This window comes from Gobius niger, assembly GCF_951799975.1.
Source record: "Gobius niger genome assembly, contig: SCAFFOLD_108, whole genome shotgun sequence".
Classification (NCBI taxonomy): domain Eukaryota; kingdom Metazoa; phylum Chordata; class Actinopteri; order Gobiiformes; family Gobiidae; genus Gobius; species Gobius niger.
This window is the reverse complement of record NW_027639093.1, coordinates 70,931-88,838: the sequence shown is the minus strand read 5'-3', so window position 1 is coordinate 88,838 and position 17,908 is coordinate 70,931. Positions and strand designations below refer to the sequence as shown.

At 37.2% G+C, this 17,908-nt stretch overlaps 1 protein-coding gene across 1 annotated transcript; it reads right to left on the bottom strand.

Moving 5' to 3' along the window:
• Window positions 1–113: 113 nt before the first annotated feature.
• Window positions 114–16,480, bottom strand: LOC306982899 (cyclin-Y-like). The gene is made up of 10 exons (XM_079583343.1): window positions 16,312–16,480; window positions 7,342–7,416; window positions 5,767–5,801; window positions 5,558–5,652; window positions 5,460–5,495; window positions 5,336–5,393; window positions 4,962–5,081; window positions 2,607–2,773; window positions 387–549; window positions 114–319 (listed from the first exon to the last, which is right to left on the bottom strand). Exons 1-10 carry the CDS (start codon window positions 16,469–16,471, stop codon window positions 203–205), a joined length of 1,026 nt encoding a protein of 341 aa, XP_079439469.1. The 5' UTR covers window positions 16,472–16,480; the 3' UTR covers window positions 114–202.
• Window positions 16,481–17,908: the final 1,428 nt, after the last annotated feature.

Here is a 17,908-nt window from a genome sequence, read left to right as displayed (position 1 = left end):
TAGTTCTCGTAGAAAGTAGTTTCCATAGTGGTGCGGTTTGGTTCCATAAAGGCGGGAGATTCCAGGTAAAGTTTTGGTGTTGGCTCTCGGGTTTGGGGAGGAGCTGCAGCAGTAGTAGTAGCTGTAGTAGCTGTTGTAGCTGTAGTAGTAGCTGTTGTAGTAGTAGCTGTAGTAGTAGTAGTAGTAGTAGTTGCAGGACTCGTTAGGACAGAATCGCTGGGACCCATTTGATCCCACAGAGGTTGTCGACGCTGGCCGAGCGCTTCCTCGCGGCTCGTCGGGCCTCCCTGTACTTGTCGTCGCAGAGTCGAGCGATCGCCTGGAAAAGGAGAGGCAGATTTGAAGCGGCTCCTGTGCAGATCCGAGAGTTTATGTCATGGTTTTACCTCCAGCTTCTGCGCCTTGTCCCGGCTCAGCGGCTCCAGCGGGTAGCTCAGGTTGTTGGTCTCCGACAGCGAGCGCAGGTCGAAGTAGTATTTGGCGTAAACGCTCGACGGGACGTTGATGTTGAACTGCAGCAGCTCCAGGAAGTGCCGCTCCAGCTCGTTCCTTCAAAATAAAACGTTATGTTAGGAGAGAAACGGTTACATTTTTGGAACTGTGTTGAGTCGTGGAGTTATGTGCAGTGAGGCCAGTATTTTTGGAATACAGGTGAAACTCGGAACATTAGAAAATTAGAAAAAGTTTATTTATTTCTGTGATTAACCCCTTAACTCCCACCTGAACCGAGCACATTTTCTCCAGTTTGGCTTTACCCCAATCCAAAAGCTTTTGGGAAAAAGCAGTGAAAATAGCAACAAAACTGAGACGAAAACAATGATGGAAATGTGAGAAAAAAGTGAGAAAACATTGACAAAAAAGTGACGAAAAATTGATGAAAAAGTGGCAAAAATGTGACAAAAAAATGACAAAAATGTGATAAAAATTGGACAAAAAAATTACAAAAAATGTGACAAAAATATGATTAAAAAATGACAAAAAATGTGACAAAAAATGACAAAAATGTGACAAAAAATGACAAAAAAAGACAAAAAAATGTGATTTAAAAATGACAAAAAATGTGACAAAAAATGACAAAAATGTGACAAAAAATGACAAAAAAACTGTGATTTAAAAATGACAAAAAAACTGTGATTTAAAAATGACAAAAAATGTGACAAAAAATGACAAAAATGTGACAAAAAATGACAAAAATGTGACAAAAAATGACAATATTGTGACAAAAAATGACAAAAATGTGACAAAAAATGACAAAAAATATGACAAAAAATGACAAAAATGTGACAAAAAATGACAAAAATGTGACAAAAAATGACAAAAATGTGACAAAAAATGACAAAAATGTGACAAAATGTGACAAAAAAATGACAAAAAATGTGACAAAAAATGTGACAAAAAATGACAAAAAATATGACAAAAAATGACAAAAATGTGACAAAAAATGACAAAAAACGTGACAAAAAAATGGCAAAAATGTGACAAAAATTGGACCAAAAAAATGCCAAAAATGTGACAAAAAAATGACAAAAAATTACAAAAATGAGTTGAATACCCCACAAAAAAAAAGTGATGACGTGAGGAAAAAGATCCTCTCGGTTCAGTTAAGAGGTTCAACTGTGAAACTAATATATGATATAGACTCATGACCTGCAAAGTGACAAATGTCAAGCCTTTGTTATAATTTCGATGATTACGGTGTACAGTGTATTTTCAAAATCTTCAAAATCATAAGGGCTAAACATACAGTATGTCACTTTGCATGTAGTGAGTAGGGCTGCTCGATTATTGAAAAAATAATAATCACGATTATTTTTGTCATAATTGAAATCACGATTATTCAAACGATTATTTGTTGCCTTTAAAAAATCCATCAAAAAAGTGAAAAAAATCCATCAAAAAAATGACAAAAATCCATTTAAAAAAAAGACAAAAATCCAGCAAAAAAAGACAAAAATCCATAAAAAAAAAAGACAAAAATCCATTAAAAAGAAAAAAATCCAGCAAAAAAATGACAAAAATCCAGCAAAAAAATGACGAAAATCCATCAAAAAAAGACAAAAATCCATCAAAAAAATTACAAAAATCCATCAAAAAAGTGACAAAAATCCAAAAATTAAAAATTAGAAAAAAAAGGCAATTTTTTTCTTTGAAAAAACAAAATAAAAACAAAATAAAAAAAATTATAATCGATTTTTTGCGATTATGCTAATTTTGTAATCGTTTACTGTTGTAATCGAAATCGTAATCGAATTTCGATTAATTGCACAGCCCTAGTAGTGAGTCTCACCTGAATATAGAAGTGAATGATTTTAAGTGTTTGACAGAAGAAAATCCATGAACAAACGGAGCTAAAGTCTGAGCCTCCAATAAAACTGAAATAACTTGAAAAAGCAAAGATCTTACATCAGGTCGGTCAAATGGATCAGAACTGTATGAGGGAAGAAGATGCTACTGGAGTAAACGCTTCATAAATGACCAGATTCATTACATTTAGTTTGTTTTCTGTGGGGGTTTTGTACCAGATCAATACTAAACCGTGCCACCGTTACGTTAAATGTCCCGTTTCTTATTGGCCTGATAAAGGAGTACGCCCTGGTTGGTCTCACATGTCCTCCACGGTGATGTCCTTCAGGATCTGGCAGTAGTCCACGTTCCAAACCGCCTGGTCGTCCCACACTTTGGACGCCAGCAGGATGGCGCCCAGGACGATCCTCTTCCAGTTCCCCGGACAGATGTCGATCTCCGCGTAGGTCAGCAGCCGCTCCAGGTAAACCTGAGCAGAGGAACACGGGGGAATGAGAGGAGAAGATCTGCCGTCTGTGGAGCCAGAGGGATTCATCACAAGACCAGAGAGCAGGAAGTGACCACGTCCAAAACGAGAGAGCGGGGATTTAACCTCTTAACTCCCGCCTGAACCGAGAGGATCTGTTTCCTTACGTCATCACATTTTTTTCACTCATTTTTTTCATTTTTGTAACTTTTTTGTACCTTATTTGTCATTTTTTGGGTCATTTTTTGTCTTTTTTTTGTCATTTTTTCATCCATTTTTTCATCACATTTTTATCATTTTTTGTCATTTTTTGGACAATTTTTTTGTTATTTTTTTGTCAAATTTTTATCAAATTTTTGTAGCATTTTTTATGTCACATTTTTGTCATTTTTTATCAATTTTTTGTCATTTTTTTGTCATTTTTGTCAAATTTTTGTCAATTTTTTTTCATTTTTTCTTGGGTCATTTTTCGTCAGTTTTTTATCATTTTTTCATCCGTTTTTTATCAAATTTTTGTCATTTTTTTGTCACATTTTGTCATTTTTTCGTAACTTTTTTGTCAATTTCTTGTGACATTTTTGCCACTTTTTCATCAATTTTTCGTCACTTTTTTGTCACATTTCCATCATTGTTTTCGTCTCAGTTTTGTTGCTTTTTCCCAGAAGCTTTTGGATTGGGGTAAAGCCAAACTGGAGAAAATGTGCTCGGTTCAGGTGGGAGTTAAGGGGTTAAGGGGAGACACTAAGGCTAAGGGTCTATGAACTTTCACCTGGAATTTAACCTCTTAACCCCCACCTGAACCAACACATCTCCTCCAGTTTGGCTGTACTCAAATCTGAAAGTTCTTGATAAACAAGCATCTAAAGAGCGACAAAAACAAAACTTAAATGATGAAAACTCAACAAAACCGCAACAAAAAAATGAGACGTTTAGATCAGTTTTGTAGGTTTTATATTTCAAATGAGGTGTTGCACTGGCCTGTAGGCTCCAGTCGAGGAGCTTTTAGATTTGGGTAAAGCTGAAGCAGAGAAAATGGACTTGGTGAAGGCAGGGGTTAAGGAGTTAATTAATAAAAAAAATACATTTTAGTCATTGTAAGAATTTGATAGAATGATATTATTACTATAGCTTGAGCAGGGACATAAATAAACTGTGTTAAAACTTCATTACACTGGTTAAACTTTCCAAACTCCGACATATTGATTCTCTCGACTCTGGAACCACCTGAGACTGAGGAGTTTGCAGAATTACCCTGAACGTAAAAATCAGGAGAATATTTCCCCTGACGTGGCAGATTCACACGGGATCAGAAACTCATAATATTTACTTTTTACCTGAGGTCATTCTAATCCCATGCCAATACGGCTAATAGTTACAAAAATATACAGCATAATAGTATTAAATGTTAAGAAATGAGATTAGTTTTAAGCATTATTTACCTTTTATTTAACCCCTTAACTCCCACCTGAACCAGTTTGGCTTTACCCCAATCCAAAAGCTTCTGGAAAAAAGGTGACAAAATAGCGACAAAACTGAGACGAAAACAATGATGGAAATGTGACAAAAAAGGGAGAAAACATTGACGAAAAAGTGACGAAAAATGTATGAAAAAGTGGCAAAAATGTCACAAAAATGTCACAAGAAATTGACAAAAAATTTATGAAAAAATGACAAAAATGTGACAAAAAAATGACAAAAAATTGATAAAAAAATTGACGAAAAAAATGACAAAAAATTGACGGAAAAAATTGACGAAAAAAATGACAAAAATGTGACAAAAAAATGAAAAAAATTGATAAAAATAAAAAAAATGACGAAAAAAAGGATAAAAATGTGACAAAAAAGTGACAAAAATGTTATAAAAAAAAAAAAAAAAAAAAAACGTTGACAAAAAATGACAAAAAATTGACAAAAAAATGATAAAAATGTGATTAAAAAAATTTACGAAAAAATTACAAAAATGTGACAAAAATGACCAAAAAAATGACAAAAAAATGACTAAAAAGTTACAAAAATGAGTTGAAAAGATGAAAAAAAAAATCTGATGTCGTGAGGAAAAAGATCCTCTCGGTTCAGGCGGGAGTTTAAGTGCCCCCACCAATCCTGACACCAACCCCACGCCCTCTCTTTGCTGTAGCCCCGCCCTCCCCCTGAACCCCGGCAGGTGCAGACGAGGGCGTTTGGCTCTGACCAGTGTGACGATGGCGCACTCGGCCGTCAGCTGAGCGGCGCTGAACAGCGTCCGCACGAATCTGTAGATCTGCTTCTGCTCCGGGTCCTGCTTATCGTAGTCCATGGGAACCTCGTGTTTCTGCAGAAAAACACACAACACGTGCTGTGACTGTAGGTTAAACACTGGCTTATGCGCAGGCGTCTCAGGAAATATTAAAACTCTCACGGGCCGCATGTCTGTTTTCATTTGGCAGTGAATTTAAATGATATGAGGCTTTTTCAGACTGTCAGTAGAAGTTTGGATGATTTTAGTCTCTCCTTTTCATTTTTATTTAGTCTTATTTTAGTCGACTAAAATATCTGGACATTTTAGCTCATGTTACACTGACTCACTGTGAGAGGGTGAAGCTTCTCGTCGAAGATCTCCAGCCGCATGGCTCCGTCTGGATCCCTGCCACAGCACACAGATCAGACACAGGCTCTCATGTTCTTAGATACAGGTGGAAATGCTCCTCACCTGTTCTTGATGTGGTAGTAAATGGCCAGACACAAACTGTGGAGAGAAAAGGCCTGTTATGACTCCGTAAAACATGTACACTAGGCGCCGGGCCTCACCATTTGACCGTGTACTTGAGGTGCGGTCGGCTCACGGTGTTGTCGTCCAGGAAAATGGTGGAGCAGGAGCTGTACTTCCTGCGGGTCGTTCCGTTCTGGGAGATAAAGGAAACGGAAAAGGTTTGGAGGCGTTTGGGGCGATGTTCATGACGATCTAAATCTAATTAATGATCTCATGTTTATTTAATCTAATTAATGATCTCACTCACGTTGTTGATGTAAAGGCTCTTCCGTTTGTCTCGAACTGCACAGAGAGAAAAGGAGAAAACATGAGTTATTAAAGTCATTCAGCCACAGACCAAAGACCCAAAGACCGAAAGACCCAAAGACCCAAAGACCGAAAGACCCAAAGACCAAAAGATCCACAGACCAACAGACCCAAAGACCCAAAGACCCAAAGACCCAAAGACCCAAAGACCCAAAGACACAAAGACCCAATGATCCAAAGACACAAAGACACAAAGACCCAAAGACCCAAAGACCAAAAGACCTCAAGACCCACAGACCCACAGACCAACAGACCAAAGACCCAAAGGACCCAAAGGAGCCAAAAGAGCCAAAAGAGCCAAAGACCCAACAGACCCCACAGACCCCACAGACCCAACGACCCGAAGACACAAAGACCGAAGACACAAAGACCAACAGACCCAAAGATCCAAAGTCCACACTCCGGAGGCGCTCCCTGGTCTAACCCTGAATGGTTGGGGCGCGTGTGCAGATGTTAGATCTAGTGATAGAGACTTGGGGCCAGATCTTGTGGCGGCGCACAAGATCTGGCCTCCGAGTGGCGGAGCTGTATGTGCCATTGGCCTCCGCCACCTGTGAGGGGGCGTCACAAGAGGAGGCGACTGCACTGATGGAAACACGGCTGACATTCACTTCCTGGTTTACATTGCGCTGGCTTGTGTTCTTTCTTAAGCCTTAGGCTCTCACAGGTCAAACTAAAAACTTTATTTACCCCATCGTGAGCTAAACCATGTTCATGTCTCCAGAGAAAAAGAGCTACAGCGTCCGCTGTGGCGCGGATCGGCCGCACTCGGCGTGAACGCGAAGCAAAACAAAAGCACATGTTCACCCCCCACTCCCACACAACCACACAACCACACAAACACACAACACACAACCACACAACCCTCTCCTGGACGCTGAGTCGATCTGGTTGGGGGAAAATGTGTGTCTCCACCCACTTAAATGCGCTAAGTCTGGAGTGGCAAGATCACAAAGTGCTGCTACTGAGGCAACATGTCACGCTAACGTCTCCGTTTTGATGCACTCGATTGGGCCCTTGGGGTCTTCTGTGTTGGAGACTAAAGATTTCACACTCACATGTCAACTCCCTCCTTAGATTTCGTCGCTGAAAATGGCTGAAAACGTACACTATATTTTATGGATAGATCCCGAAATGTTTCCAAAGATATTTCAATCAAAGTCAGATCGACCGATACTGGACACTCGGACGTTTTTGGTAAATCCAGTCACTGCATGTGGAGCTGATGAAGTCACTGTTTGTGGCTAAAGTGTCTGGACGTCTCGATTTGTCTGACTTTGCTTATCAGAGTTTACGGCACACAAAGTCGGAAACTGAGATCGAAGCAGAGCTGAGAGGAACAGCAGGGGGCGCCAGAGCGCAGTGAGCACTCACCGGGTCGAACGGGCACAACTGAGACTGAGACTGAAACGATACAAAGCCAAAGAGTCTCATTTGTGTTTGGCAAAATAAAACCATAAAAAACAGACCAAACTCTGCAGATTTGTGTGTAGTAAATGTACAAAGCCAGACTGACCGTCGTTGTGTGATTTGCTGAGGAACAGGGTGTTGTCCCGGGGATGGTCCGACGGGTTCGACGTCAGATTCAGCTCTGGAACAAAAGACGACGCTCGTGAGTGACAGAAAGGAAAAAATCCACAAATGCATCATTTTCCAAGTGTTAACCCTGAACCGAGCACATTTTCTCCAGTTTGGCTTTACCCCAGTCCAAAAGCTTCTGGAAAAAAGGTGAGAAAATAGCGACAGAACTGAGACGAAAACAATGATGGAAATGTGACGAAAGAATGACAAAAAATGACCAAAAAAAAGACCAAAAAAAGGACAAAAAATGTGGAAAAAAAGACAAAAAAATTGACAAAAAATGTGACAAAAAATGTGACAAAAAATGTGACAAAAAAATGACAAAAAATGTGACAAAAAAAGACAAAAAAATTGACAAAAAATGTGACAAAAATGTGACAAAAAAGTGACAAAAAAGCGACAAAAAAATTGACAAAAATGTGACAAAAAATGTGACAAAAAAGTCAAAAAATTGACCCAAAAAAAGACAAAAAAAAAAATGACAAAAAAGCTACAAAATTAGTTGAATACTATGGAAGCCCGTTTCCGCCATGTTAAAAAATAAAAGCCCAACGGGAAGTCGAAATTACGAGATTTAAAGTCATAATTTTGTGTTTAAAACACAAAATTTAGAGTTTAAATCTCGTAATTTCGAGATTTAAACTCTTCCCGTTGGGCTTCCATAGAATCCCCCCCAAAAAATTATGGAAAAAAATCTGATGACCTGAGGAAAAAGATCCATTTAGATGAGTTTTGTCGATCTTGAGGCGTTGCACTGGCCTACAGGATTTGGGTAAAGCTGAACTGGAGAAAATGCTCTCGGTTCAGGCGGGAGTTAAGAGGTTAAACTGAATTAAAAAAAAAATACATTTCAGTGCAATTTTAGGCAAAAACGTATCAAATTGATATTGTGTCATATACGTTTCTGAGTTGTGGTGTGTGCTGGGGGATGGGAGGGCATCTGGGCGTTTCCCTGTCAGGCTGGTGTTGGTGGTAAACACGTTTTCACCGCTCACTGACCCAGATCCGAGCGGAGAAACCGGATCCTCTCTCTTACATAATACATGCACGGCTCAGACGCCACGGCTCAGACGCCACGGTACAGACGCAGGGCGGCCGTAAAGATCCCTCCTTCACACCAACGGGAAACTTAAAGCCACACTGCGGAGCTTTAACGCCTTTATTTCCACGTGGTTCAAGAGGAAGTGTGAACCCAACATGCTCCTCACCAGGTCTGTGGCTGCTGAGGCACGTGTTTTCTACAGTTACCATGGAGATCCGCCATCTTTGCAGCTGTTAGCATACATTTCCATTGACTGACATTAGCTAGAAACAGTATAAAAAGTGGAGAAAAAAGCCGTGGAACGACTCCGTTAGCTGCTGAGTCACTGCCGGTAAGAACATCTAACAGTGGGCGGCTCGGTGGCACAGCGGTTAGAGCCTCAGCTTCACAGCTCGAAGGTCCCGGGTTCGATTCCCACCAGGACGGGGCCTTTCTGTGTGGAGCATGTTCTCCCCGTGTCTGCGTACGTTTCCCCGACCACTAAAAACATGTACAGTAGGTGAATCCTCCAGCAGGTGATTCTGAGTCCCATAAATATTAGTATTTATTAAGAACATTTTGCTGAAAAATTTGAGTAATTTAGAACATTTTGCTTAAATCAAGCAACATTTAAGTCAAATATCCCACAATTTTTCACTAAATAAGAATGTTTTCCTTAAATTATTCAATTTTCTGAGGACATTTTTCTTAATTCTAGCTTTATTTGCTTAAATTTACTGTTTCTTTCTTGTTTTATGATGAGAAAAATATTCTAGAAATAAGAATTCTTAGCTAGAAAAAAATGCTGACCCCATTGGCAGAATTGTTTCCTTAAAACAAGACGTTGTTTAACCTCTTACCACCCGCCAGAACCAAATCCATCCCTCCTCTTTGCCATTGTCGTCACTTTTTATTTCCCTTATGCGTTTTTGTCACTTTTTTATTACTTTTTTTCTGCTCTTCTGTCACTTTTTTGCTGGATTTTTGTCTTTTTTTGCTGGATTTTTATTTATTTTTTTGCTGAATTTTTATCTTTTTTTTGCTGAATTTTTATCTTTTTTTTGCTAAATTTTTATCTTTTTTTTGCATGTGCAATAGGTGAATCCTCCAGCAGGTGATTCTGACCATCAGCCTGGCTCCACATCATGGAGACGGGTCTCCGGGTGCGGCAATATTTTCCTTAAATATTAGTATTTAATAAGAACATTTTGCTTAAATCAAGCAACATTTAAGTAAAATATCCCCCAATTTTTCACTAAATAAGAATGTTTTCCTTAAATTATTCCATTTTCTGGGGACATTTTGCTTAATTCTAGCTTTATTTGCTTAAATTTACTGTTTCTTTCTTGTTTTATGATGAGAAAAATATTCTAGAAATAAGAATTCTTAGCCAGAAAAACATGCTGACCCCATTGGCAGAATGTTTTCCTTGAAACAAGACATTGTTTAACCTCTTACCACCCGCTAAAACCTAATCCATTCTCTCCTCTTTGCCATTGTCGTCACTTTTTATTTCCCTTATGCGTTTTTGGCACTTTATTACTTTTTTTCTGCTCTTCTGTCACTTTTTTGCTGGATTTTTGTCTTTTTTTGCTGAATTTTTATCTTTTTTTTTGCTGAATTTGTATCTTTTTTTTGCTGATTTTTTATCTTTTTTTTGCTGAATTTTTATCTTTTTTTTCCTGAATTTTTATCTTTTTTTTCTGAATTTTTATCTTTTTTTCGCAGATTTTTTATATTTTTTTTGCAGAATTTTTATATTTTTTTTGCTGAATTTTTATCTTTTTTTTGCATGTGCAATAGGTGAATCCTCCAGCAGGTGATTTTGACCATCAGCCTGGCTCCACATCATGGAGGTGGGTCCTTTAAATATACCTTAAATATTAGTATTTAATAAGAACATTTTTGCTTAAATCAAGCAACATTTAAGTAAAATATCCCCCAATTTTTCACTAAATAAGAATGTTTTCCTTAAATTATTCAATTTTCTGAGGACATTTTGCTTAATTCTAGCTTTATTTGCTTAAATTTACTGTTTCTTTCTTGTTTTATGATGAGAAAAATATTCTAGAAATAAGAATTCTTAGCAAGAAAAACATGCTGACCCCATTGGCAGAAGTTTTTCCTTAAAACAAGACGTTGTCTAACCTCTTACCACCCGCCAGAACCAAATCCATTCACTTTCATCCAGTCACTTTTTATTTCCCTTATGCGTTTTTGGCACTTTTTTATTACTTTTTTTCTGCTCTTCTGTCACTTTTTTGCTGGATCTTTGTCTTTTTTTCGCTGAATTTGTGTCTTTTTTTGTCTGAATTTTTATCTTTTTTTTTCTGAATTTTTATCTTTTTGTGTGTGTGATTTTTTCTTATTTTTTCTGAATTTTTATCTTTTTTTTCTGATTTTATTTTATTTTTTTGCTGATTTTTTATCTTTTTTTTTGCTGAATTTTTATCTTTTTTTTGCTGAATTTTTATCTTTTTTTTGCATGTACAACAAGTGAATCCTCCAGCAGGTGATTTTGACCATCAGCCTGGCTCCACATCATGGAGGTGGGTCCCTTAAATATACCTTAAATATTAGTATTTAATAAGAACATTTTGCTTAAATCAAGCAACATTTACGTAACATATCCCACAATTTTTCACTAAATAAGAATGTTTTCCTTAAATGATTCCATTTTCTGAGCACATTTTGCTTAATTCTAGCTTTATTTGCTTAAATTTAGTGCTTCTTTCTTGTTTTATGATCAGAAAAATATTCTAGAAATAAGAATTCTTAGCCAGAAAAAAATGCTGACCCCATTGGCAGAATGTTTTCCTTAAAACAAGACGTTGTCTAACCTCTTACCACCCGTTAAAACCAAATCCATTCTCTCCTCTTTGCCATTGTCGTCACTTTTTATTTCCCTCATGCGTTTTTGTCACTTTTTTATTACTTTTTTTCTGCTCTTCTGTCACTTTTTTGCTGGATCTTTATCTTTTTTTTTCTGAATTTTTTTCTTTTTTTTCTGAATTTTTTTCTTTTTTTTTCTGAATTTTTATCTTTTTTTTGCTGATTTTTTTTTCTTTTTTTTGCTAAATTTTTATCTTTTTTTGCTAAATCTTTATCTTTTTTTTTGCATGTACAATAGGTGAATCCTCCAGCAGGTGATTCTGACCATCAGCCTGGCTCCACATCATGGAGACGGGTCCCCGGGTGCGGCAATATTTTCCTTAAATATTAGTATTTAATAAGAACATTTTGCTTAAATCAAGCAACATTTAAGTAAAACATCCCCCAATTTTTCACTAAATAAGAATGTTTTCCTTAAATTATTCCATTTTCTGAGCACATTTTGCTTAATTCTAGCTTTATTTGCTTAAATTTAGTGTTTCTTTCTTGTTTTATGATGAGAAAAATATTCTAGAAATAAGAATTCTTAGCCAGAAAAACATGCTGACCCCATTGGCAGAATTTTTTCCTTAAAACAAGACAAAACGTCTTATTTTAAGATTGTTTTCCTTGTTTTTAGTCGGGCACTTTTTGCAGTGTAAAATCTTATTTCAAATGAAAACTATGAAAAAATGTGTCCAATTTAGCACAAAAACCTAAAAAATAATAATAATAAAATGTTCTTAACCAAATTAAAGCAATTAAAGTATATTGTTTTAACCCAGAGGAGGAATGTTCTGAAGTTTTATTGAAAGACGTAAATATAAACAACAAGGCTTTGACTTTTAACTAATCTTTTCTGTGGGTTTGTTGTATTTGAGTCGGTGTCGTCCTCGTCTTTCCCTCCTTCAGTTACTTCACGAAAGCTCAAAGCCCTGCAGTTATTTTGCATGTGTGCTTGTGATTGTTGGTAAAACTCGACCCGGTTTGGAGCCGAAGCGCAGCCGCTCAGAGAGGCCCGTGGACATGTGGAGCGTCCGCATGACACGGATATCTGTGATAACTGTAAACACATGACGGAGCCGGCCCAGACGAGCTGCTGCCTCCACTGACGGAGGGGCTCACACTCCAGCGTCATTCCACTGATGCTTCAGTCAAGTCCTGTCTGATTCAGGTCAATCCAATAACGTGCTGTGGAGCCAGGGCCGCTGTTTTAGACATTCAAAACTGTTGTTATCAGGCAGACCTACACTTCCTGAATAATAAAGTATGTTGCCACAGATAAAAAGTATCTGTTTGTTCTGCCTTTAGTTTGATTCCAGCTCATTCTCTGGGACGTTGTTTAACCTCTTTTCACCCGCCAAAACCAAATCCCTCCTCTTTGCCATTGTCGTCACTTTTTATTTCCCTTATGCGTTTTTGTCACTTTATTATTACTTTTTTTCTGCTCTTTCTGCTCACTTTTTTGCTGGATTTTTGTCTTTTTTTGCTGGATTTTTATCTTTTTCTTCTGAATTTTTGTCACTTTTTTGCTAGATTTTTGTCGATTTTTCTGCTGGATTTTTATCTTTTTTTGGTGGATTTTTGTCATTTTTTTGCTGGATTTTTATCTTTTTTTGCTGGATTTTTGTCTTTTTTTTGTCTGGATTTTTATTTTATTTTTTGCTGGATTTTTGTCTTTTTTTGGTGGATTTTTGTCTCTTTTTTGCTGGATTTTTATCTTTTTTTTGCTGGATTTTTATCTTTTTTTTGGTGGATTTTTGTCTTTTTTTGCTGGATTTTTATCTTTTTCTTCTGAATTTTTGTCACTTTTTTGCTAGATTTTTGTCGATTTTTCTGCTGGATTTTTATCTTTTTTTGGTGGATTTTTGTCATTTTTTTGCTGGATTTTTATCTTTTTTTGCTGGATTTTTGTCTTTTTTTTGTCTGGATTTTTATTTTATTTTTTGCTGGATTTTTGTCTTTTTTTGGTGGATTTTTGTCTCTTTTTTGCTGGATTTTTATCTTTTTTTTGCTGGATTTTTATCTTTTTTTTGGTGGATTTTTGTCTTTTTTTGCTGGATTTTTATCTTTTTCTTCTGAATTTTTGTCACTTTTTTGCTAGATTTTTGTCGATTTTTCTGCTGGATTTTTATCTTTTTTTGGTGGATTTTTGTCTTTTTTTTGCTGGATTTTTATTTTATTTTTTGCTGGATTTTTGTCTTTTTTTCAGGATTTTTGTCTTTTTTTCAGGATTTTTGTCTTTTTTTGCTGGATTTTTGTCTTTTTTTGCTGGATTTTTGTCTTTTTTTGGCTGGATTTTTATTTTATTTTTTGCTGGATTTTTGTCTTTTTTTGCTGGATTTTTGTCTTTTTTTGGCTGGATTTTTATTTTATTTTTTGCTGGATTTTTGTCTTTTTTTGCTGGATTTTTGTCACTTTTTCGCTGGATTTTTATTTTATTTTTTGCTGGATTTTTGTCTCTTTTTTGCTGGATTTTTGACACTTTTTTGCTGGATTTTTGTCACTTTTTTGCTGGATTTTTGACACTTTTTTGCTGGATTTTTGTCTTTTTTTGCTGGATTTTTGTCTTTTTTGCTGGATTTTTGTCTTTTTTTTGCTGGATTTTTATCTTTTTTTGCTGGATTTTTGTCTTTTTTTTGCTGGATTTTTATCTTTTTTTGCTGGATTTTTGTCTCTTTTTTTCTGGATTTTTGTCTTTTTTTTGCTGGATTTTTATTTTATTTTTTGCTGGATTTTTGTCTTTTTTTGCTGGATTTTTATTTTATTTTTTGCTGGATTTTTGTCTTTTTTTGCTGGATTTTTATTTTATTTTTTGCTGGATTTTTGTCTTTTTTTGCTGGATTTTTATTTTATTTTGTGCTGGATTTTTGTCTTTTTTTGGCTGGATTTTTATTTTATTTTTTGCTGGATTTTTGTCTTTTTTTGCTGGATTTTTGTCTTTTTTTGGCTCGATTTTTGTCACTTTTTTGCTGGATTTTTGTCTTTTTTTGGCTGGATTTTTCTTTTATTTTTTGCTGGATTTTTGTCTTTTTTTGCTGGATTTTTATTTTATTTTTTGCTGGATTTTTGTCTTTTTTTGCTGGATTTTTGTCTTTTTTTGCTGGATTTTTGTCTTTTTTTGGCTGGATTTTTATTTTATTTTTTGCTGGATTTTGGTCTTTTTTTGCTGGATTTTTGTCTTTTTTTGGCTGGATTTTTATTTTATTTTTTGCTGGATTTTTGTCTTTTTTTGCTGGATTTTTATTTTATTTTTTGCTGGATTTTTGTCTTTTTTTGCTGGATTTTTGTCTTTTTTTGGCTGGATTTTTATTTTATTTTTTGCTGGATTTTTGTCTTTTTTTGCTGGATTTTTGTCTTTTTTTGCTGGATTTTTGTCACTTTTTCGCTGGATTTTTGTCTTTTTTTGGCTGGATTTTTGTCTTTTTTTGGCTGGATTTTTATTTTATTTTTTGCTGGATTTTTGTCTTTTTTTGCTGGATTTTTGTCTTTTTTTGCTGGATTTTTGTCACTTTTTCGCTGGATTTTTGTCTTTTTTTGGCTGGATTTTTATTTTATTTTTTGCTGGATTTTTGTATTTTTTTTGCTGGATTTTTGTCTTTTTTTTTGCTAGATTTTTGTCACTTTTTTGTTGAGTTTTTGTCATTTTTGTCGTTTTTTTGGGTCACTTTTTCTCTTTTTTTGCTTTTACATCCTCATTTTCGTCTCGTTTTTTGCCTCTGTTTTGAAGAAGCTTTTAGATTTGAATTTAATAAACTTCTTCCACAGTGTGAGATCTCGTGAGAGCCTGAAGCACATCCTAAAGATCCTCACTGGGGTGAAGATCTGGACTCGTCTCTTCAGGCCGTCAGATGATCTCGCTCTTTCGCTCTCGTCAGCAGATCGTTACACTGTGCATTTAGTGTTGGGTAAATGGAATAATGGAGCCATTTATTATGACCCAGTGCAGAGAGAATGGTCTGATTGTGAAGGGGGTGATGAGGAGGAGGAGGAGGAGCCACAGCCCCAACAGCAGAGAGAAGGAGGCGGGACCAGGCGAGCACAGTGATGGTTCGTAACACTTCATGAGGAGGTGTTACTTTAGGCAAAATATAAACTGAAAATACTGATAATGTCACTGTGTAAAAGTGCAGACAAAGAGGACGGAGCTGATGCAACAGTGACACAAAGCACAGACGCAAATCCTTTACCCGCTGTGAGCCCCTTTACCTGCCCCGCTGTGAGGCCCTTTACCTGCCCCACTGTGAGCCCTTTACCTGTCCCACTGTGAGCCCTTTACCCACCCCACTGTGAGCCCTTTACCCACCCCACTGTGAGCCCCTTTACCCGCCCCACTGTGAGTCCTTTACCTGCCCCACAGTGAGCCATTTACCAGCCCCTGTCCCCGCCCCCGTGCTGGACTTTCATCTTTTTTTTTTCTGGATTTTTGTCTTTTTTTCGCTGGATTTTTGTCGCTTTTTTTCTGAATTTTTGTCTTTTTTTGCTGGATTTTTGTCTTGTTTTTCTGGATTTTTGTCTCTTTTTTCGCTGGATTTTTGTCCCTTTTTTTCTGATTTTTTTTCTTTTTTTTTGCTGGATTTTTGTCTTGTTTTTCTGGATTTTTGTCTCTTTTTTTGCTGGATTTTTATCTTTTTTTCGCTGGATTTTTGTCCCTTTTTTTCAAAAAAAAATTCTTTTTTTTTGCTGGATTTTTGTCTCTTTTTTCGCTGGATTTTTGTCCCTTTTTTTCTGAATTTTTTTCTTTTTTATGCTGGATTTTTGTCTCTTTTTTGTTGAGTTTTTGTCATTTTTTTTGTCATTTTATGCCTGCCCCTGTCCCCGCCCCTGTCTCCTCCCCCGTCCCCGCCCCCGTACCGTCCAGGTTCTCGCGGTCGCTGATGTGCTGCAGGTTGCTGCAGACCGTGTCCTCCCCTGTCTCCTCCCCTGTCCCCGCCCCGTCCCCGCCCCCGTCCCCGCCCCCGTCCCTGACCCCTGTCCCCGCCCCTGTCCCCGCCCCTGACCCCGCCCCCGTACCGTCCAGGTTCTCGCGGTCGCTGATGTGCTGCAGGTTGCTGCAGACCGTGTCCTCGCGGCTCAGGTCGGACTCGGGCAGGTACGGCTCCAGGCGGGAGTGGTTCTTCCTCCTCAGTTTGGGGCTGGACGAGACGCAGCAGGACGACAGAGATCCGCCCATCGTCACGGTAACCGCGGCGTGTTCGGGTCAGCGCCTCTAACAGGAGACACAGGAGACGTTTACTACATTTAAAGAACTTTATTGGCAACATTTAAAAAAGTGTGACATTATTTAAATAGACCTGCCGTGTGATTGGCCGAGTGAGTTTGATTTAAATAGACCTGCCGTGTGATTGGACGAGTGAGTTTGATTTAAATAGACCTGCCGTGTGATTGGACGAGTGAGTTTGATTTAAATAGACCTGCCGTGTGATTGGACGAGTGAGTTTGATTTAAATAGACCTGCTGTGTGATTGGCCGAGTGAGTTTGATTTAAATAGACCTGCCGTGTGATTGGACGAGTGAGTTTGATTTAAATAGACCTGCCGTGTGATTGGCCGAGTGAGTTTGATTTAAATAGACCTGCCGTGTGATTGGCCGAGTGAGTTTGATTTAAATAGACCTGCCGTGTGATTGGCCGAGTGAGTTTGATTTAAATAGACCTGCCGTGTGATTGGCCGAGCGAGTTTGATTTAAATAGACCTGCCGTGTGATTGGCCGAGTGAGTTTGATTTAAATAGACCTGCCGTGTGATTGGCCGAGTGAGTTTGATTTAAATAGACCTGCCGTGTGATTGGCCGAGTGAGTTTGATTTAAATAGACCTGCCGTGTGATTGGTCGAGTGAGTTTGGGGATCGCGACCTGGAAAGTTATAAGTGGCTCAAGAGAAGGAAGGTTCCTGAGACTTAATTAACATCTATGAAATAAATGTTAATAAATCTAATGTTATGTTGTTTGCTGGTAATAAAACATATGACAGAGATCAAATCAAAATTCATATGAATAGTGAAGAAATAAACAGTGTCATCGACATGTTTTTTCAGATTGACGATAAGCTGCTGGAAGGAACAGGTCGAAAAAGTTTGCAAAAAGAAAACTAATTCTATTGGAATCATAAGTAAAATCAGAAACCTAGTAAATCGTAAATGTCCGGTAACACTTTACTACAGTCTTATTTATCCATATTTTAATGATGGTAATATTGTTTGGGGAAATACTTTCACCACTTACCTAAACACAATGTTCATTCTACAAAAGAAGTTTGTCCGTAAAGCTGAGGCTCCGAATGCACCTTTGTTTTTTTAAATGAAACTCTTGAACATGTTTGATATAAAAACTTTAATGACTTGTACCTTTGTATTTCGATCACTGTATGATGAGGACTGGCCTTCGTATATAAAACATTATTTTACGCATAACCATCAGGTTCATCGTTGTGCTATAAAACGGCCCCTTCATCTGCCGTTATATAAAACAGTCAGATATGATGGAGTTAAAGTCTGGAACAAACACATCCATCTTCACCTCATTATACATGTAGAAAAACACACTAAAACAGAGCAGAGACTCATAAAGGAAAGGATTGTATGTGTATTGTATATTTGACACATTGTATTTG